The sequence below is a fragment of the Anser anser genome, assembly GCF_964211835.1.
Source record: "Anser anser genome assembly, chromosome: 1".
NCBI classification, from domain to species: Eukaryota; Metazoa; Chordata; class Aves; order Anseriformes; family Anatidae; genus Anser; species Anser anser.
Genome location: NC_139720.1, coordinates 181,765,034 through 181,788,428, shown reverse-complemented (window position 1 = coordinate 181,788,428; position 23,395 = coordinate 181,765,034). Strand labels below are relative to the sequence as shown.

At 41.8% G+C, this 23,395-nt stretch overlaps 1 protein-coding gene across 1 annotated transcript in view; it reads right to left on the bottom strand.

Moving 5' to 3' along the window:
* Positions 1 to 23,179, bottom strand: part of GTF2F2 (general transcription factor IIF subunit 2) — a 93,499-nt gene extending 70,320 nt beyond the window's left edge. Inside the window, exons 1-5 of the mRNA XM_083828447.1 lie at positions 22,984 to 23,179; positions 16,051 to 16,124; positions 15,533 to 15,551; positions 14,450 to 14,594; positions 6,210 to 6,248 (exon numbers count right to left, since the gene is read on the bottom strand). Coding sequence (XP_083684573.1) covers positions 6,210 to 6,248; positions 14,450 to 14,594; positions 15,533 to 15,551; positions 16,051 to 16,124; positions 22,984 to 23,049 — 343 coding nt within the window. The 5' untranslated portion in view covers positions 23,050 to 23,179. The remainder of the gene's footprint in view (positions 1 to 6,209; positions 6,249 to 14,449; positions 14,595 to 15,532; positions 15,552 to 16,050; positions 16,125 to 22,983) is intronic.
* Between the last annotated feature and the right edge of the window lie 216 nt (positions 23,180 to 23,395).

The window sequence follows — 23,395 nt, the reverse complement described above, 5'->3', positions numbered from 1 at the left end:
TGCTGGGGCTGGAAAAGCCTTGTAGCTCTGGGAAAGCACCAAATGAGCTCTGCTAGACTGTTCCCAGACTCAGGCACACAGAAAGCTGAGGTCCTACTGTACTGCAGTCTCCTGTGCTCTCGCATCTGCTGCTAGCTAAGGTAGAGGTGAGTGACTACGCACAGCCTTAGAAGGGCTGCTCTTGGCTTTGCCTTCACCGCCTTTCCCCTCAGAAGTTACATCCATGTTGAACCTGCTCATTAATTTAAGTGGTTAAGGCTACTAAGCTATGCAGAGTTTCTTCTTCCTCACTGCAAAATGGCATAAGCACTTCGTGGTAAGTAGGGAGAGAAAAGAAAAGATTATTAAAGCTTATCACAAGCCCATTACTTAAAAATTCAGGCAGAGACTTGGGAGGAAAATGTGCTCACTGGACACCTAGATAAACTGGAAAAAAACAAACAGGAAAAAAAAAAAGCAGAGCCTGGGAATCAGGCATACTGGGTCAGATCAGCATCTGGATCCCAGCACCGTGGCTGAAAGCAGATACCCGCCAAGAGGCCTGAGGACAGAGCAAACACATGATTCTCACCCTAGACACATGTCCAGCTACCAGGTATTTGGGGCTTGGGCTCTCTCAAACCAGACGTCTTCTCAGCCTTACTGCCCTTCAGTACCTCTGTGGTCTCCTCTAAAGCCCTGTAAGCCTTTAGCATACCTCATCTTCACGTACACATCCTCTGGCAGGCAATTCAATAGCTTAATTACATTCTGAGCGCAGAACCACCTCTTATTTGAAACTGCCTCCTGCTAGCTTTACAGCTGCTACACACCAGCCTTGTACTGGCCACAGCAGCAAGCATGAGATCTCTCTCTGCCCCTTTGATCCGCGACCACTCAAGGCTCTGGTTTAGTCCCGTAGCACGGCAAAAGGCTGAGGATGGAGCACACCCGATGCGATCGTGCTGGTAGGTGGGTGAACTCCAATAAGCGGCAAAATCCCTCACAGAAGACAAAAAACAACTTGTGGAGTCATCATCTGCAACCCCAGACATGGCTGAAATTCCTGGGATTCCTTGAGAGTCACAAAGATCTTACGCGTGGGAGATGGAGGGATTTGGGCAACCTCTTTTCAGTGGTCTGTGGGGACAGGACAAGGGGCAACGGCCACAAAATGGAGCCCAGGCAGTTCCGCACCAACATGCGAAAGAACTTCTTCACAGTGAGGGTGACGGAGCACTGGGACGGGCTGCCCAGGGAGGTTGTGGAGTCTCCTTCTCTGGAGATATTCAAGGCCCGTCTGGACACCTACCTGGGCAGCCTGCTCTCAGGAACCTGCTTTGGCAGGGGGGCTGGACCCGGTGAGCTCTGGAGGTCCCTTCCAGCCCCTACAACTCTGTGATTCTGTTCTCAGGATAGAGACTGCATGGCAAAATTACGGGCCTGTACTGAAAGCCGTGAAGCACTTCACAGGATGCATGACTTTTTTCTTTAGTTTCTTTTTTAAAAAAATGGATTATTATTGAGACAAAACATAAATGCAATCAAAAGAAAGATGACTGCAAGCTAAATACATCAGGACTGCTCAGTCAAGCAAATATTAGAATATTCATACAGTATTCTAAAATAAATAGACATTAATGGCAATATTTATGCAAGTTTCTTAAAAAAATTAGTTCCAATTAGTGTTGACCTACAATAAATTGTAGGTCCTTTTTTGCTGTTCTACCAGTGCACCCTCCTTAATTCTCCAGACTATCTATTATAACCAGGATGATAGCCTTCAACTACACATACCATAACGCAGGAATGGTTGCGTCTTTATCTGTTTTAACAGCAACAAATGGAGCCTCATTACTGATTACGACTCCTGGAATACTACCAAGAAGTCCGTTATTTAAGTTTTGTTGCATTTATCTGCCAACAGAAAAGTTTAATTTCCAAGACAAAAACTCTTTCTGCAGCTTGAAAATGGCAGATTCTGTAATTATCTTCAACACTGAGATTTGCGCTAGTTTTCAAATTAAGAATTACTGCTCTGCTCCTCCTGATGATCATTTCTGTCCTTAGTTAAATTTTGCTTTTGAAGTACAATTAATATACATTAATTGCTTTGAAGTGGATGAAATCAAGTGTGCACTTTGCAGCTTCATGCAGTTGTGTCATACCGTAAGAACTCTGTGCCTTTAACAAAAACTTGCTGACTTCACTGCAATGCTGTTCAGCATTAAGCAAAGTGCTTACACTGAATTTTAAGTATACCAACGTATGTATAATCAATACCTGAAATTCTTTGTCGTGACACCGAAAAATGAAGCAAGTGCGATCTACAGACAGTTCAAGCATTACATACTTGTGTCTGCAGCCAAACGCGTACATTCGCAGTGGGCAAAATGTTAATTCTAGGTTCATGCTCCACCGTCTGCAGTATCTCAGATAATTTATTCCTTCTACCCAAAATCAAATAAGAAATGGTCCCAGCAGTTCCTCTCCTCTCACTAGAAGGCTTTAGTATTACTCACCAGCAGGTACAGGGGAAGAGATGACTAACACCTTGTCCTAAAGCTTGTTAAGTACTGATGGCCCTATTTGCTATCAACTCATGTCAAAGACTTTAAGAGAGGAAATTTATACAGAATAGGAGTGCAATTGGCTAGAAGCAGGTTCAGGACACGTAACGGTGGCTGATACACACATCCTTGAAGAAAAATATGCATCTGTGGTCTGTGTACATAGCTGAAACAAACACACACCCCTATGAAAGAAATACTATGCTTTCAAAATGATGTTCTCAAAGCTTAGGCAACATTATAATATGAAATATATCATATTTACATGTATTATATTAGAATACTAATTGCTGGCTGTGCAACTTTAAGTGAACTTGCTTCCACAAGGACAGTGCATAAGCGCACTAAGAACACACTTCTTTACCATACCATTCTTAAAAGACAACACAGGCTCAGGGCAGCAGCTTCTGGGTATTTTTACTTTGGGGTGAGGGGAGGTAGGTCAGACTTTAAGTGGCATAAACACTTGGTTTTCACAGCTTCTGTCACCACTGACAGCACTTACGGGTAGGTGCAAGAGAAGCCATAAGCAAACAGGAACTGTATACACACGTTTGGATTTAAATTATTTGTTCAGAGAGTACATGCTGCTGCTTGGCATCACATAGGAAAAAGCAGAGCCAATTCTCATTTCTTGTTCCTTTAGCTGACACCTTATTTGCTCCTTCCTTTTACACTCAACAAAACCCAGCACTGGCTGGCTCCCTGAGCAGTGTTATCACATGTACTAAGGATCTCTGTATGGAAAAAGTGATCTCAAATTATCAAACTGCATATGCAGAAGGAGCTCTTATTTTGTTTATGTTATATCTTAATTCCTGAATATTTTGACTGTAACCTTACCATCATTCAAGGTATTATGGATATCGACAGTTTACATGGGCTCAAAAACCAACAGGGATACTTCACGGAAGAAAAAATCCATGAAGGCCTGCCTATTAAATAGAAGAACCATTACCCCTGGCTCTGCATCTCTCTGACCTTCAAATCATTAAAGACTGGAAGAAGTACTCTGGGGAGGCATCGCTATGCTTTGCATTGTTCTTTTACTCTTCTCAAGACTTCCCGGCCACCACTGAGGACAGGATGCTGGGTACGTGAACTCTGGTTTGAACCAGTATCACGTTGTCTCCCTCCATATGGTATGAAGTATTGTGGCAATGCTGGTCCAATGATAAATGTTATTGCAAATACCATACATAATACTGGTGATTTATAACTTAAGAGAAATTCTGAAGGTAGTACCCTCCTAATGTAAAATATGTGGCAACAGTTTAAAGAGGTAAATCAGAGCATTTCTTCATGTTACTTTCTAATTACACATAAACTTCATCACAGTAATATCCAAAAGCAGCCTCGTTACTCTAAAACGCTAAATAAATATAGAAAAGACATCATCTTTGCCTCAAAAATATTTATCGTGGGCCAAGATGATCAGCAGTGAAATGGAGCCCTCAGTAAGCTGAATTACTTGAAAGGTAGTTTGGGAAAGGTCATCCAACTTTCATGATGCATTTGAGGAAAAAAAGTAAATAAATTCTAAACAAATAATTGTAACTGATGGCTAAGGGTCTTCCTTTAAATGCCACAGTGTAACCAACTACCATCACTTCGAAGCTGAGTCCCCAGTCAGCTTAATTCCATGAAATGGGCTCGGTGCTTCATCTTGTCAGTGTATTTAAACAGTGCCCAGCATACAGTAGCTCATTCTTCTGACTGAAGCAAAAGTACAAACAACTAAGCATGTGGTCATCTTCTACAATTTGGAGGAGACAGAAAGAGTGAAGAGAAGACAACTCAATCATTCAAAATGCAAAACCAAAGCAAAACAGAATTAAAAAAAACACCAAAGCCAAGCAAAAACACGCACACATGCCTACAATGAAAAAACAGCAGAGAAATGCAATATAAATATTAAAATTCTGACTCATTTCAGAAGTTAAACTCTTAAGATCTGCTTAAAATGTGACATCCCACATCAGTGAGTCTCATTGTTCAAGTGGTACAAAAATACTAATCTCTAGAAAGTAGCCCTTCATCACCTTAAAGTCACATCACTATTACCATATAATCAGAGGGAACAGGTTTTAACAATGGGGAAAACTGCAAGCTAGAAATATACCTTGGATTCAGTAGGAGGATATAGATATAACATTTCTAAAACTAGTCATAAATCTTTTGACATGCTTAAGCCACTACAATAAAAAGCATCTCAATGTTAAAAAGAATTCCTTTAAAAAAAAAGATGGAAGTATACACTTTTGGCATCAGCTGAAACTGAAATGCAGTTCAAATAAAAGTCAAATACATGAAAAAAAAAACAACACACAGAAGAAACAGGCATCTCCATATTACAGTGTATGAAAAAATACATTCCAGAAGACATTTTGAAAGGCCACTAGCATTAGACTTATATTTAGGAATTGCTTTTAAGAAGGGCAGGGGTATAAGACTCTTTCTAGTCCATCTACTGTCTCTGCCACGACTACTTACAAGTGCCAGTACTATTTAATCTGCATGCATCACGGGTAATCCTTCTGCTAACAAGCCTGAAATTTGTCTATGTGTTTTACATTAGCTGTGTCTAGTTTCCCAGGATCACAGGCTCTTGCTTACCCTGGTGCTTATTCGTGCTAGTACATTAGTGATATTTTTGAAACATCTTTCATAAAAGCAAAAAAGGGAATTTTTATTAAATGCTACTTGACACTAAGATTCTGATACTGTCATGTAACACCAGGCAATTTCAGTAATGTAAGCCCACAGGATTTAGCAGAAGAGAGGGGAGCAGCCTAGGATCACACAGCCCCAAGAGAGCTCTGCTTCAGTTGCTGGGGAATTGCACTTGCACCTACCTGTCTCATTCTAAGATGCCTTACGGAGCTGTCTCCTTCCTCCTCGCTGTAAAGGAAGCCTGCTCAGACTAGCTTAGACCTAAAACGAAATCTTAACATTCCTAAGCCTGCCTGATATCTTATCTGATAGAAGCATGTTGACCATTTCATTAAAAAAAAAATAATAATTTACTTCTTTGAACGGTGCAAAGAACCATTTTTACTAGAGCAACTACAGTTTGGGAAGCACCCTTAGAAGTATTAACTGCATTTAAGACATTGTTAGACTGACTAACACGTGACTGGTAGGTGACACAAGTGAACTAAGAATTTTTCTTTGACTCTTTCCAAAGAATTTTTAAGTTTTTTGCAAGCAGTAGAAAATTTGAATAAAGTACAATACGAGAACACTATTTTTCTGAGCAATGAGCCTATGCAATTAAAATCAGGTAACAAAGATTTGGAAATTGGCTACAAACTTTCCAACCAAGAGGAAAGAAACCAAACTAATATGAGAGTCAATGAACATAAAAAATAGATGAGAAACACCAAATAAAAATCCATAATGACATTCTAAAGAACATTACATTTCTAATGCTCTCCTTCATAATTCTGTTTTTTCCATTAAAATAAAAAATATTAATAATTTAAGCTTCTGGTTACAGCATACAGTTTATTAAGTTGTTTGTCAATTTTATGACACTGCCCAAGAAATATAACAAAAAGAACCATTTTTTTTAAGCTACCAATTTCTTGGAAAGTAAAACTGAAAAGCTGCAGTTATAAGTCATCACTTAAGTGTTTCAGAGAAAGTGTCCACACTCACCAGCACTGCTGCTTTCAGATTTTTCGTCTGATTGGCCTTCTGGAAAAAAAAAAAAACAAAACACAAATGAACAAAAAGGGAAACATAATGTTTCTTTGTTGATTATTTGAAATTACAACTAAAAACTGGGCTGCAAAGCAAAGAAGGATAAAAACCACACTTACTGGGTTTGATTAATGTTTATAAATGCTTTTTGAAGAAAAAATTACCACACAGAGCAACAAAAAGTCTCCTTTAGTACCCAAACTCATGACTTAAATGAGATAAACTCCATTACACCTCTGATTGAGCTCTGCACAAATGAAGTTATGCAGTTATAGAAAAATCAGTTGTAGGATTATGCTTCAGTAATAAACAATGGCCATTTATCTTACCAGTCTCTGTAGACAAATGAGTATCATTTTTGTATATTTAAAAAAAAAAAACAAAGTTCTGCAAAAGAACATGCTTGTCACTAGACAAGTTTTCAACACGGACAACCTGCTCTCTAGCTTTTCTGCAGCTTTCTAGATCACAAAAGGACTTATTTTTTTCAATCTTTTTACCTTCTCATCACTGGCCCTCAGATGGTACTATAGCCAGACTTGTCAGATAAATATATAATAATATATAAAATATATTAAAAATATATAATAATATATAAAATCAGAAACATCCTGTTTCACAGAGAATATGAAAGTATGCGTTAAAGAAAATAAGACACATGTTGCCAAGTGGCTTATCGCTCAGGTGAATGGCAGAGTGAAAATCGGGAACAGCTTTCCGCATTAAATTTCAATCCAGCCTTTCAAGAGACAGCAGCCAATGGATGTATTTTGGTAAACCAAGTTCTAACACCTACAAAGTCCTATAGATAAACTCCTACATAAATTTCCCAACCTCAAGTTCAACTGCTTCTCCTATTATTTGTTCTTTTTACACCTCTTGTAAGGTAGAGAACAAGAAGAACATTTTTACTTATCTGCAATACAGTTAAAAATGGTAAAATATACTTGTCTTTTGCTTCCAACTCAGCCGTGTCACAGCTATCATTACGGACAATTTACTCACAGGCAAGAAAAACTTATTGCTATAATCCGGAGAGAAATTTTTGAGTTGTTAGTTTGATCATTTCTGCCATTTACAGGCTGGGTATTAACAGAACTTGGAAACACGAAATGTTTTACAAAACCTTTTTCATGCCACTGGTTCTTGCTGGCTTTCATGGCTGATGGCCCTATTTTCTCATTGAAAAGGCTGACAGCCAGGGGACTAATGCAAAAAGAAGGATCTGCGCGATGCTCCTTTTCTCTGCCTGAACAGTGGCTGTTGTTAAGTCCTAGGAGCTGAAGGCATGTCTCTTCGCGCTCAGAAAACATCCCTATGTGGCCTCTTCCCACCCATAAGCATTCACTAAGTGAGTTAAAAACCCTGGTAACTTTCCAGACATACATGCAGGACTGCCCGTTTGAAGAAAAGCACGTATTTTTTCATTGACTTACTTTTTTGAGTGTATTTGGCACATTTACAGCGTAACATTATTACCCACCCAGTAACTCGACCTCAATTTTAACTTAGTTATGGAAACATTCACAACCTATCTAACAAGCAAAAAGAGCTTAATGAAAAACAGGCAAACATTCTGAGACATAAACCCTTAACTGGGCTGAGATAGTTTTAAAATTCAGATACTGCTTCTGTTTCTTTTTGACTTTGTTTTAATGAAAGACTTGCCACCTAACCATAACTCCTGCATAAGAAGCCATCACACTTAAAAATTAATTTCATCTCTGATTCAAATAACAATATACGTGTACCATGTCTACAGGAGTGAGCATGTCTGCCTGCATGCAGCAGGTGAATCTGCCTTTAACAGAGACAAAAATAAAAATAAAAATTCAGCCTTACAAAAAAAATTGCTTTTTTCCCCTCATCATTAGACAATTTGTTTTTGTTGTGACTGGGTCATGGGTCTCTGCTTTAAAAATCTTCTGAGTATGATTCTATGATTCTATGAGTATGAATAGCACAAAGAAGTTAAAGGCAGCTGTACTATGTCTACTTAGTATGTTATCAGTGCAGATTGCAGTTGCCCAGCCTCCTCTACAACATGCAAGATTCCCAGATAAATGTCAACAGGACTTGACTTTTTTTCCCCTTGCCACAGGTACGTCATTGAGACTGCAAAGGAACAAAGTAATGTAAAGTCACTGAAATTGGCAGAAAGCCAATTCTACTCTCACCATGCTAAATCCATTCTAACATTCCATACACTCTGTGCATTATATCCTCAAAACAATTCTTTATGTTTGCACAGGAATTAACAGTCTATAGTTTTAGTAATAAAAATGAAAAGAAAATTAGCTTACCCCTGAAAACCAGCTGAACCCACTTTACATTAATTTGCTAATCCTCACAATGCTGGTATGCAAATATTTCCATTTTTTAGAGATGGAGAAGACAGATGCTCTAAGTGTCACCCTTGCTTTTTAATGGACAATATGTCACAATAATACCTATGAAATCTTGACCCGTCAAACTGCAGTCTGTAAATAGTCTGTAAATATGTTCAAGTCACATATTCTGTTTTTCTGATGATGGTTGCATCTTCTCTGTGATCCTCACAGATATTTTGAAATTTGCAAAAATGCCAGAGACCTGAAAGGCAGCGGCTGTTTGTATTTCTTTTGATCTTAGGGTTGCCAAGAGGTTTTCCTCTCTTGCTGTTACCTGAATACTCTCCAGCCAGTCCATAAAAGACTGAAGTACATAAATGAACGAGGAAGCATCAAGTAAGACCACAAAGCACTTTGGAGTCTGGAATATGTGTTAAGTGACAGCCCAAATAAATAGAGGCGATCAGAAAGTGCTGCTGAGGTACACAGGTATGTGCCAAAACTCCTGACCAGGCAGAACTAAGGCAGCAGATGAGGGCATTTATTTCCCAAATAACAGTTTGATGAAAAATGTGAAGAGTCAAACACGCATCTAATAAGATTGGAAGTAGAATCGCAAGACGTCAAGATTCTGAGTACTATGGAAATAATTAAATGTAATTACAGCAGTAACTACTTTAATGAAAGAAAAAAACACCTTTCCAAAATTTTTATTAGCCATTTCTCCCCTTTAAATGGCTAGATACGTCTGGTAGTTCAAAAATTCCAACTCTGAATAATCATTTTCACTGGAATACAATCACGCACTGTAAGCCATACAGTAAGCATGATTCACGTACCAGCCCAAAAAGGGGACTTTCACATTAGCAGTTGTGTTAAAACAAAACAAACAAGAGGAGAACATTGGAGGGCAGTGGGAATCCGGGAGCTGGTATACAGGCAGAGTCATCTGTGTTATTGAACGGCATTACCCAAAAAAAAGTTGCACTTCATGAAATGAGATTCTGAAAGGAGAGAAGGAAGACACAGAAAACTAGACAAGAATGTCATGTTAAGAGCCAGCGATCTTCCGTGAAGCACGAAACAGCGAAACGGTCCATGCACGAATGCTTCTCGGAAAGAACCAAAGGTCTGCCCGTCATCCTGTCACTTCACGGATTTCTCTAAACACATTTTACTCAAACAGCAGTGAGTTGGGGCAAGTACGAAGGAATTTAACATCACTAAAATAAGCATCAAGGCAATCCCACTTATGAAGGGGGAGTTGTGAATATGTATTCAAAACTTCAATAAAATGAGTCATCTCACCCAACTTCACAGAAATATCTTACACTATTTTTTCCTGCGGCATAAAATCCTTCTATCCATCCATCAGTCCTTTACAGTAGGGATGCAATTGCCTGCCAAGGTCTGTGTTTTCCCATGTCACATTAGTAACACGTTTCCCCAAAAAACAACTCAGTATGAAACTTTTCTCATCGTCTGTAACGTAGCTGCATTTTTTATTTGTATTAAGAGCCAGCAAGTCTGAACTACCTGCTGACAGAAAAAATAAGCAAGAGGCAATTAAAGCAGTTAAGGGAATCAGTTTATAGTCACAATCAGAAAAGTTTGCTGTTAAATGTTTAACAAAAGCATGTTCTCGTTTCTTCAACCAAGACAGACACTGTCAAATTACACCACTTCCTCATGCCAGGGTGAGTGCCAGTAGGAAGCTCAGAAAAACACTTTTCATCCAACATATCCCATATCAAGTTCATGATCTGCCCCTAAATAGTTCTTAGCCATACACACACAAAAAATTCATTTTGTTCGATACAGAACACTGAAATATATGCAAAATGCTCTCCTCCTTTCCTCCCGCCCAAAAAATTACAACTGTGATAGCTGATGACAAAGATAAGCTAAAATGACTGGAAGCACAAATAGCATTGTTGCATAGCAACTGTTGATGTACATATGGTGATGTTTATGGAACAGAATGTAGTTCATAGCTAATGCAAAAATAATACTGAAATCAGCCTAGACGGCAAGACCTAGACAGCGAGAGGCAACTGTGCTTCGGATCCCTCTGCAGTCACCACAGAAGCCACACTTCCCACTAGCTGTGCTAAACTGATCGTCAGGAACACCGCTGCAGGTCTCGGTGATTTGCTCGGCAATGCAGACTCCGCAACGTCTCGCAGATGCAAACAGCACTGCAAAGGAGCTGGGGAGAGAAAATGAGGCTTCGTAAGATCAGCCAAGGATCATTTCTGGGAAACGGGCATCTGCTCCTAACCTGGACCAAAACAACTGCTCTGCAACCATTCCTCGCAGCTGTCCAGGCAGCAGCTGAACGTGCTGTTTTGCAACCAGTACTTTTGAATGCATATTGCTATTCCCTATAATTCACTAGAGCTGTTTCAAAATACACAAATAGCAAAAGAAAAGAAACGGGAGAAAAAAAAAAGAGTTAGTTTACACAGAAAGTGCGCTGTGTGTGAAAGCACAGACCAGATTTTTCAGCAGTATCTGGGATGGGATCCACTTTATATTAGCTCAGATCTGGTACATGCAGTAGAAGATAAGAAACTGCAATTCATTAGAGTTTGGACGTAACAAATGGCACCTCAGAAGAGCCTGTTTCCGTCCATTAACTAATTGGGGACTGCCAAAGATGCAGAGATTTGCAATGCAAGAGTGAAAGGATTTCTTCCAACTACAACAGGTATTACAACCAGTTGTGATTAAGACAAAACAAAAACCCCAGGAAACCCATTCAGCAATCTGGAGATCACACCATGCAGAAAATACTAAATTACTTGTTAAGTTTCATCTCTTTTGCTTGCTCTAAGTGGCCAGATAAGTCAACGTGAAGTGCTGAAATGGCCAGATGGGTGAACTCCCTGCAGTACCTTCTCTGATTACTGAAGATTTCAGAAGCAAACTTTGGCATCACTCATTCATTTTCTGAATCAGAAAAATCATAGAATATCCCAAGTTGGAAAGGACCCACAACGATCATCGAGTCCAACCCCTGGCTCCAAACAGGATTACCCAAAATCAGGCTATATGTCTGAGAGCACTGTCTAAACACTTCTTGAAATCCAACAGGCTTGGTGCCGTGACCACTGCCCTGAGGAGCCTGTCCCAGTGCCCGACCACCCTCTGGGTGAAGATGGTCAGTAGATAAGGATAGCAGATGTAAAAGATCTTAGGGATTTTAATGTCCTCCAGAAAGATAAAATAATAATAAAAAAAAACCACTCCTTATAAAAGAAATCCAACTGTTATATGAATTTCCCCCCATTTTAGGAGGGAATCTTGAGTTCAGTCCTCAAGAAAGGTATTGACTTAGAACAAAAGTGCACAAAGCACTTTTTTGTCCATATTTCACCCACTTTATTCGTCAAATACATCCTTGCAGATACAACATCAGAAATGCCACCTGCAGTTCTATACCAGCTTAATCTTTGGACCATGGTTCAAGCTGGCATATCAGATCCATAATACAGTGCACTTAGTAAAAGACAGAGCAGCAAGATCACCAACGCTTTCCACAAAAATACGCCAATTATAATTTGAAAACAAGCATTGGTCTATGAGAATAGGAATTAATGCATTTCAATTACTTATGACTGCATCTTACTGTGGGTTGACTGATGTGTAAAGAGGTGTAAGCTTTTACTGAGTCTTTTTCCATGGCTGATACAACTTTAACAGTTCTTTTCCATGTGGACTTTCTGGCATCAAATAGTGTAGCAGCCTTTCTTTTGGGTAGTATATCCATACAGCTTTGTTCCACTCTTCAGACACCTGTTTCCACACTGCTGAAATTGGCCACGGAGCTCAAAACATATTGGAGATGCACATTCCAAGACAAGAGTGGCTGCAGGAACATGGTGTCTGTAAGCAACCAGGCTGGAATTTGGGATATATTTGTCACGTTCATTTTTACAAACAAAATCAAGAAAGAAAAGTACGCTAACGTTTGTTTTTGACTGTACTGCCAATACCAGCTTTAACACAACAGCAACACAGTTTAACACAGTTTCCTGAAAACTCACTGACTGCATGCCATGCTTGCTAAACTCAAACAAAAACAACTTTGACAGGTTCTATGCTTATTCAGTGCTTTACTCCAAACATTTCTCACTTCAATAAACTCCCTTTGCTCCTGATTAATATTATAACTTCTACTCTACTCACTAGATCACTCCTTGAATAACATTTTCGAGTTGCTAAGAAATGCCAAGCTTTTCATTGATCAGGTAAAAATAGAACAGCTTCTAAGTACCTAAAGGTTTCAAGACACTGGCATTACAGACAGTAAAACAGAAATAAAGAGGCATCTTCTAGCTATCACAGTCTAATGACTTTTATTATAACTGATGCCAAATACTCCACATTCAAGTTAAGCTGCAGTCACTGCAGTCATTCAAGTTACCATGAGAGGTTTTGGAAGAAGTATTTTGTATTAAAAAGTGTCTTGGAAAACAAAATACCACAAGATAGCAAACATGCAAAAATCTTGGAATGCAAATGCTACACACCTGCAATAGCTCTCTTCTTTCAAGCGTTCGGAGGTCAGGGCACAGAGAAACAACAAAAAAAAAACCACGAAGTACAACTGAAATGCTTACAAGGTCCATGAAAACTTGTTCCCTATCTCTTTCCACATATATAATCTGCAAATTATAAAAAACAGTATTTATGTGTTGCATGTTATGCACTTGAAAATAAAATATTTCAAGTGAAAAAAACAATGAAAAGATTAAATCAGTTTCAGAGAAAGGGGTAGCAACTGAAAAGTGCCTGAGTTGCAGCGTTAAGAGCTTATATTTCCAGCCCAACTGTGACAGTCGAGCTCCTTATACCTTACTATCAGCCATTACATCTGTAAAATAGATTTTAAAAAGGAGTTGGCCAAACGTACCGAGTATTCTATCTCTGTCCTGCATGTTATGATTCTCCCCCCTTGTTTATCTGATAAAGCATCACACTGCCATCACAGCAATTACCTGCCAGCCTATGAACGTGAAACCATCAGAAGCTAATCAAACTGTAGAGTTTGCTGCCCCACAGAAGGCAGAAGTATTAAAAATTATTGTATGTCTCCTGAAGAAACCAAAACCTAAGTACCTGAAACTGAGATACCTTCTGCAGACAGTAAGATAAGATCTGCAGACATCTTACTTTCCTTCACTCTCCAACATCCAAAACATGACCATGTAATTTCAGCTGAAAACCCTACAACACGTGGGACTTGTATGCAAGGCAGTCTGCTGAGCATATTGCACACTGTAACACTACCACATACCTTAAATCTAACATGCAATTTAGGACATGTTATCATGAACATCCTAATCACTCATTCAGCTACTGAACTGTACTTCAGGCAGGCCAAACAACTGGAATCCAGTGAGAAAAATGGTAACCTTACTTCTGCAGTGTTTGGTAACATGACCTTGTAAGATTTAATACACTTAAACCACAGTTACATTTTAAGAACATGTGGTGAACGGGTGTGTTTCTTACTAAAATGGACCTGATCAACCGGACAGAGGAAGAACCATCCTTTTTATAAAACTAAATTCACAGTAGAGATCAAGGGGAAAATGCATTATTTCACCTCAAAAGCACATGGGAACACAAAAACACTTTTTCCAGTGAAAACTCTAAAAGGGAACGCATAATGTACTGCACTCTGTGCTCTGTTCAGCAGACCCACAGGTGAAATGTACGAGATAACACAAAAACAACAGTGATACATATGCAGATTACCACAAAACAAAGCCAAAATTTATTCTGAGTCTTTTGGCCTTTTCAGCATCCAGTTTATTGAAATCACGTACACTAGGACTGTAACAAATTCTACCTTACCTGCCGAACTTTCGGTGAACACTGTTAAGGTCTGTCCTCCCACGCTTTGCAAAAGAAAAGGATGTTCCCTTGGTGCACTGACAGAAGCAGGTTTTCCTCCAATATCATTGATGCTTGCAAGTTCTTCATTCAAAGTAAATGACACCTAACAGTCACAATGACCACAGTGTTACTAAACAGACTCAATGACACAGCTCTAAGAGTTATGGGGAAACAGAAAGAGAGAAAAGACAAATAGTATAGAACATTTCTACTTGAAAAACATTTCAAAAAAAAAAAAGAGTGGGGTAAGAATCTTGATACATCAATCGCTTTTTGAAATAAAGTAGTCAAAGCTTTAATGCACTTAATAAAATTTACTCATCTTTTAAGTATATTATTTTCTCTTGCAGTCAGAGAATAATTTGATTTTACTTATTAAAATGGAAGGCATAATAGGTTTTCAAGCATCATTCAGTGATTTAAAAAGTTTCACACAGCCAGTTTAGTCCCCAAGAAAAGTGCTAAGGCACCACAAGCGTTATTAGCCTGGGAACTCCAAATACAGCTCCACTGCCATATTTACATAGCAATGCCCAATTACATGCCCAATAAAGGAACTCGCAGAACGCCGAGCTGCCAGACACAGCAAGAATCCTGGAGAGGGACTCATTGTTTGGTCCAGAGTTTCTTCCAGTTCTAAGTGACAGACCTATGCGTTCGTTTAAGTAATTCTAACTAACACTCCTTTTCTCATCTCCTGGACCACCCAAAAATCAGACCATATGTCTGAGAGTGTTGGCCAAATCCTTCTTGAACTCCAGCAGGCTCGGTGCTGTGACCGCTTGGACCCTGTTCCAACTGCCTGACCACCATAAAGAACCTTTTCCTAACATCCAACCTGAACCCCCCTTGAAAGGGAAGTCCCACAATAAACTTTTGGGCAGAGCTACAAGCAGAATTCTCTACTCCTGACTCAGTGGTACAATGCTTTATCACAGATACAACAAAAAATATACGATATTAGAACCCAGAAAGCTCTAAACAATTGTTAGAATTCAAAAAATAACACATCCACAGCCTTTGGATGTGGTAGTTACTTACTTCTGTTCTTCCTTGATTTCTGCAAAAGAAAATATTTAATGTTTTAGTTTCCATAATCTACTTCCACAAGTTTAACTTCCCTGATAAAAATGCCAAAAGCAAATTCTGGTTTTGTTACTCATCTTCACTCCTGAACTGCTCTTTTTTTTTTGGATGCTGATGCCCAAGAATAAGTGGGAAAAGTCAGCAGGTGAGAACAGAAGCAGCAAAACAGCATACAAATAAAATAAAGGAGATTCTCCAGCTAGATGTGCATATTTCTTGGGTTTAAGGAATCAAACATCACATTATGGCATATTGCCACTCCCCCGTATAATTTCATGTATATATATATTCATAATCACTATAAAAGCAAGTATTTTTCAGTTTACAGAGAAATATGCACATGGTGTTTGTGAGAAACGGGATTATGTAATACAAAAGGTGCGACATTATCTATTTTACTGCAGGTAGCTTCTTCTACGTGCAATGCCAACAGTCTAAAAATTGCAACCAAGAAAGGTACAGCAAAGGCTTACTTGGAAATCCTTAGTTTTCCCACTTCACCTCTTCCTGATGCTTTATTCCATTGTTGTGACAAGTATTTGGGGACCTAAAACAAGATGACAGATTTCAGGAAAAGCAGATTTTAAAGTTCTACATAAATTATGTACATGCATGTACTTTAAATGCCTTCTTGTTGACCACTTCAGAATACAGTACGATTTAAACATAGTAGGCAATATATTCCATTAGGGAGAGCAAAAAGAATCACAGCATGGTTTGGGTTGGAAGGGACCTTAAAGATCACCCACTTCCAACCCCCTGCCATGGACAGGGACACCTCCCACCAGACCAGGTTGCCCAAAGCCCCATCCAGCCTGGTCTTGAACACCTCCAGGGATGGGGCAGCCACAGCTTCTCTGGGCAGCCTGTGCCAGGGCCTCACCACCCTCTGAGTGAAGAATTTCCTCCTAACCTCTAATCTAAGTCTCCCCTCTTTTAGTTTAAAGCCATTCCCCCTTGTCCTATCACTATAGTCCTTTATAAAGAGTCCCTCCCCAACAACGCAGCATAAAGATAAGGCCAGCGTACAGTATGTTTGTCCCAAATGAGGGAAAAACTATAATATCTTGAATCTCAAATACTATTATGCAATCATAAGAAGCAAAAAAGCTCAGCATCATATTCTTAAATTAAAGTCTCAGTAATTCTACCAGATAAAACTACACTTTTAAATATTCGCTAGAAAGTCTCATCTCTTTGGGAAGAAACACCACCACCACAGCTATGAGGACTATGATACGACAGGCAACTCAGAGACCAAAAGGTGCTGAAAAAGAGGAGGTTTAGAGTTTGGGAGCCACAGACATTCCTTCAATAACAAAGTTTTTGGTATCTGCAGCCTCAGGTGGCCTGGGCTCTTGGTGGGCAGCAAGGTGCCTCGGGGCACAGCTAACGAACCAACAAGCCTAAAGCTGGCTTTCTCCTTTTCCTACTGCAGTGCTAGCTGAAATCATAGCCCGCCTCTCTGCTCCCTGGCCAAAAAAGACCAGCTCACTACTGCGGGGTGAGCTAGGCTCCAAAACCCCGCGCTTCCACGGCCAGCCTCATGCCTCGCTGCAGCTGGTGTCCGCACACCCACGCTCTTCAGACTCCCACACGCATCCCAGCAGGCAGGTCTCTGCGTCTGCAGCGGCATTTCATTTTTCTGGGGGTAACGATGCCAGGACAACGCGCCCAGCGCTCCGCAGCGTTACCCAGGTTCTTCTTACAGAGCAGACAAGCTTAAGGAAGGTGAATCACATTTATTCTGTGAAATCAGAAGGTTAAGTGTTTGTGTCAATATCCTCCGCTACCTCTGTTTAGCAAAAAAACTGAGCACTGGTTAGAGGAGCACACATTTCCAGAGGACTTCAGAAGGTGCCACAGCCTCGTCCCGGCGAGCAGCTCCCAACCCAGCCCCTGCATTTGCTGCCTTCAGCCCCTGGCCAGTTCAGCCCCAGGGGCACGAGGGGCTTCCCTGCCTTCTCACAGCAAGAGATGGAATACAGACCTGAGACAGCAGGGACAATCTCATACCCCACTGTCTGCAGCTACCTGTAAGATGTTCAAGTGATATGGGAATTAGGGATTTTTTTTTCCCTAAAGGAAGTAGCTGAAAGCATCCTAACAGAAGTTACTACTTCCCATAAACCCTTCCTCCGTGCTCAGGATGCAGCAGTCACTGCAAGGACATATCTCAAAGACCCAAAATAGTGAATTGTTAAAGGAGAAATCCCTGTACTGTTCCAATACCAGGTAACAAAAAAGCATTCCGGCACCAGAATTTAATACCTTTCTTCTTTACGTGCTCATGGCACGTCTGGACAAATTCACATTCTTTAATTTTGCAGTCCCGGCTTAGTTCACATGATTGGTACCACAAAGCTCACGCAGTTCACAGCTACTGAAAACATCCGTGCCCACGTCGAAAAACATTGTGAGGTGCAGCCACTGAGAAAGAGAAATGTACCACATTCCGCCCTTGGTATTTTCTGTTTCAAGCAGCAAGTTGGCTCTCTGCAGTCTCATTTTTGTCTTGCATAGAATAAAGTAAGCAAAGTTTTACTTTACTGAGGAAGTAAAGTCTATCCCAGGAACTTGCTGACAAACCGTAGCCTGCAAAGTTCCTAAAGCTCTGACTAATTTAATAATAACCTTGCATTTATCCTGCAATTTACCTTGTGTCCTTCCTTAAATCAAAACAAACAAACAAACCCCACAGAAAACATCTTTGTACTGGGGCTTAACGCTTGCCTTTAGTCTCACAGCACCCCGACAACTGGGGAGTAGCTAGAAAATCCTAATGCCCTCCAACTGCTCGGCCAAACTGAATGTCAATCCAGGCTAGCACTGGGTCAAACATGTCACAGATGTGTGACAAAGCAATGAATAGGCACAGCGTACTGATATATATATATATTTCATAGTTTTTGAAGTGGTAACTTTCTACAGCAGATTTCATGCCAAATCAGATCTCATTTTCTCTCTAAAGACAAGATAAATGCCGTGACACGTGCTCTGGCTGACTCAATGGCAATATTATGATGTGCTCGCACCTAATCTCTATCTAATTTATACTGCCAGGTAATAAGGCAGACACACACATTATCAGTGGAAAAGGACTGAAGGATTCTGATGCCATTAGAATCGCTGACTTGCTATATAATACGATCAGACAGGGAATTTACTCAGACTGGGAGGCTGCAGATCAATCACGCTCCTTTCAGCTGCATGGGAAGTAGCCTCAAAGAGTGCAATTAATCATTGCCTTTCTGCCAGCCTATCCGGATTCAACGGCTACACGGAGAAAAAGAAGAAAAGGGGTGATGGAGGGCTGAGATCAAAGGATTATTTCTATCTATTTGTGGTTACTTCAGTTAAAATGAGATGGTACTCTCAAAACCATCAAAATGCTCTCAGAAATCTCTAGCTCCATGCTAATGGTGTAAGCAACCACAGGAAAGGTAAGGAATGTCTTACACACTACAGAAGTCTTAATTGGCCAGTTTCTTTTAACTTTAGCATGATAAAAGTGGAACTTACTGACAACAGGCAGCTTTCAGAATCTTTAAAATAATGTACACAAAATGTAAGAATGTACAAAATCTCAAAATAATGTAGAGAAAACAAGAGTGGCCGTTCTGTTTTATGCAGAACAAAAAGAATTTTCAAAGAATCCTAAACAGGACTTTGAAAAACACCGAGTCACAGAAAGACTGACTTGGGGACAGAGTAACTGCCCTTCTGATGGATTACTTAAAATCTTGTAGGCAAGTGGCCTTTATTCTGGGGTTCATAGATAAAAACTCTCTTCTATCCGAAAAACATACAAGATAATAACAAAAAGAAATCTGACGTACTAAGTAACACCATTTCAAGACCTCTTACGGCTGCTGTTCTCTTCTTGCTGCTCACCTCACAGGAACACCAGGGCTCCAGCACACGAGGAGCCCTGCAGATGCTGTACAACAAAAGGGCCCCTGGTCCACACATCTTCTCTCAGCTTATTCCCAACTGCTTGGCTACCTTCGGAACAAAACACACAAGCAGCCCCCACCTTTAATAAACTACTGCCCGTGTTCTGCATTCGATGAAGTTAGCTCTCTTTATATACAGTAATCTGCATGCTGCTGTATGTACTTCAGAAATCACGTAAGACTGATCTCAGGGTCTATGCTTCTGTTTTCTTTTGAGTATAAAAAAAGTAGTTAGGTAAAGCTATCATCCTTTAAAATACGAATTAATACAGCAGATTAAATTAAACCAAACAAAATAAAAACAACACAAACACATCACACAGGGAGCAAGAAATTAACAACTCTAATGGCTAATACTAAACGTGCTTCGCTTTGCTAGCAATGCATATCCAACAGCTCTTATGATGCTCTTAGCTTTCCCTAAAAACACAAAACAAAGTTATCTAAGTTGCTTTCTAGTTTTGTACTAAAGCAACCCACTGTGTTTCTTGTGTCTCCTCATACTGCTCGTGCTTCTAAAATACTCATCACCACATTTTTTTATTGCCTGTTAAGTAGTCTCTCTGGAATACTTCCCATGCCAGCATAATACATGCTAAAGGGAAATTAAATAAGCTTTTTTTCTCCTCCTCCTCCAGCAGAGCTGATTGCTCTGTCCCTGAAAGCAAGGCTGAAGTCAGCCTCCTTATCCCACCTAGCGAGGACAGGAAGTACTGGTGCTACACGCTGCCACGACCTGGCACGCGTTGAAGATCCCAGTAACAAGCCTGGTTGTCTCCAAGTTGAGGTCTGAAGGAATTTAAAGGATAAAATCCTGCAAACACCTTGCTTTGGTCTAGCAACGTTAGCAATTTTGTAATTATTTTTTTAATTATCCACGATGACAGCCAAATTATAAAGTCAGACCACACGCACGAACAATTACATGAACATTACTTGGACGAGCCGTATTTCAGCATTCCTTTTAGTCCAGTTTTCTCACCAAAGCAGGCAGCAGCCTGTGCTCTCAGAGCCGTGACAACTGCAAGCACTGATGTGCCTGAAAGCTCCTGCCTCGCTCCAAGAACCACCAAACCGTATCAGACTGAAGGTCAACCCAGTTCAGCATCCTCTTCCCCAGACGTGGCCAACAGCAGGTGCTTAAGGAAGAGCAGAACATGACAAGAACAGGAATTTTCCACAGCTTGTGGAAATTAGAATGCTTTCTAATTTCTGTGATCTTTGATTCAGCGGTCTTGAAGTAGGGGAGCACCTTCATTTTTAATATCTCAATACATTACGCTGGCACACGTTTGTCTAATCGACTGTTGAGTTTCTGCAAAGATTTGACAATCACATCTTCCTACTGCAAAAAGCTCCAAAACTTAAATAAATATTGAGCAGAACAGTACCTGCTTTGTTTGTTCTGCATGCCCACCACATGAACTAATTTGTCACACCCCTCATTCTTGCTGTAGAACTGACTCTTACCTGTTCACCTTCTCCTATCCACCTTTAACATCACTTATTACTTTACAGACATCCAAAAGACTTCACAGAATCATAGAATAACCCAAGTTGGAAGGGACCAAAAGGATCACCGAGTCCAACTCCTGGCACCACACAGGTCTACCCAAAAATTCAGACAACATGACTAAGAGCACAGTTCAAACGCTTCTTAAACTCTGACAGGCTGTGCTATGACTGCATCCCTGGGGAGCCTGTCCCAGGGCCCGACCACCCTCTGGGTGCAGAACCTTTCCCTAACCCCCAGCCTGACCCTCCCCTGTCCCAGCTCCATGCCGTGCCCTCGGGTCCTGTCGCTGTCCCCAGAGAGCAGAGCTCAGCGCCTGCCCCTCCGCTCCCCTCGTGAGGGAGCTGCAGGCCGCCATGAGGCCTCCCCTCAGCCTGCTCTGCTCTGGGCTGAACAAACCAAGGGGCCTCAGCCGCTCCTTTGGGCACTGATAGCTTTATGCCCTCCTTACACCGTGGCACCCAGAGCTGCACACAGTGCTGGAGATGAGGCCGCACAGCGCAGAGCAGAGCGGGACAATCCCTTCCCTCACCCGCTGGCAGTGCTGGGCCTGATGCACCCCAGGGTACGGTTGGCCCTCCTGGCTGCCAGGGCACGCTGCTGGCTCGTGTTTAGCTTGCTGTGACCACAGCCCCCAGATCCCTTTCTGCGGGGCTGCTCTCCAGCCTCCCATCCCCCAATCTGTACACACAGCCAGAAGATCAGTCACCTTCCTAGCACAAAAGGTAACAGCATATTTGGGAATTCCCTGCACAGACAGTGTTCCTCATTCCCCTGATCACTCCTCGTGCTCTTCTCTGAGCTGTTTCTAGGCCAGCTACATCCTTTCCAAGATGGGGAGGATAAAACCACAGCTACACACAGCATGTGGGATACAGGTAATATGATGGCATAATAATATACATTATTTTAATCTTTATGCCTTTTGTAATCATGCCCAGTGCTGACTCTGCTCATTTGACTGGCACTGATGTGCCATGCTCAGAGCTATCCACACCTTCTGTAAACCCAAGATCTCCCCTCTCGAAGGCATCATCCAGCAGAGACCCAATTACTTTCCAAGTATGATCAGAAAGGGTTTCTCCTCTGTGCACGTCAGCTTACATTTATAATCTCCGATTTTCACCTGTCATTTTATCATCCTGTCCCTCAGTATCATCACATACTCCTGCAGGTTTCTGCTGTCACCTTTTATTTTTATTCCCCCAGAAAAGTTATTCCAAGCAGAGCACCAAGCAGTTTCCAGCAGTCTCCTGAAACCAGGCACTTGGGTGTCAGCATGAACTTCTTTACTGAAAGGATTGTTAGGTCTTTAAAAGACGTTTAGATTTAGAGCTTAGCGGTATGGTTTAGTGGAGGACTTGTTAAGTGTTAGGTCAGAGGTTGGACTCGGTGATCTCGGAGGTCTCTTCCAACCTAGATGATTCTGTGATGAAAGAGGAAGCTGGGTGTAGAAACCTACCCGCCCCAGGCTGGCCCTGCTGCACTTCTGAAACCCCTCAGTGCTTTTTTAGAGGCACAACGAGCCACTTGGGTGCCTGAAGCATGCGTCACACCCCTCGGCACCCAGAACCGGTATTTGGGAACTGCCCTGTCCTCATGCCTTCCTTCACGTGGTCGTTCAGGGCCTGCTCCCTGTCCCCAGAGGAGGAGGCTGCTGTCTGTCCCCAGGAGGAAGAAAAGTATGCTTAGAAAGAAGGAAGCAGAGGGCCAAGACACCTTTTGCCCTACCATCTGGGACAGAGACCGCTCGCTGCCCCTGCGCCAGCCCTAAGGCGAGGGGCCCGGCCACACCGCTCTCCCTTTCCAACCGGGGGCTGAAGCAGCAGGGCCCCAACCTTTCCCCGAGCCTCGGGGCGCGGAGGAGCCGCCGCCGCCCCCAAAATGGCACCGAGCGGCTGCCGGGCCTGTGCCCCGGGGTGGTGGCGGCCGCTCACCTTGACGAGCCACATGCCGGTGTTGTGCTTGGCCCCGCTCAGGTCCAGCTCGCCCTTCTCGCTCATGGCGCCGCGGCACGGCCGGCACGGACCCAGGCGGCTCCGGCTCCGGCTCCCGCTGCTCCCGCCCGGACCCGCGGCCCCGGCGCACCGACGGCGGCCCGCGGCGCCCAAACTGCTCCGGCCGCCGGCGGCGGAGACGGGGGGCGGAGGCTGCCGGGGCCCGCCCCGCCGCCCGGCCCCGGGGACGCCCAAAATGGCGGCCGGGGGGAGGGGACATAGGGAATAAGCTAGGTGGAACGGCACAGGGAAAACCCATGTGCTCGGAACTGTTCATTAAACAAAAAATACCATTATGCTAGCCTCATTTCAGTCCACGGGAGGGTGATTGGCCCTGTAGGTATTACAAAAT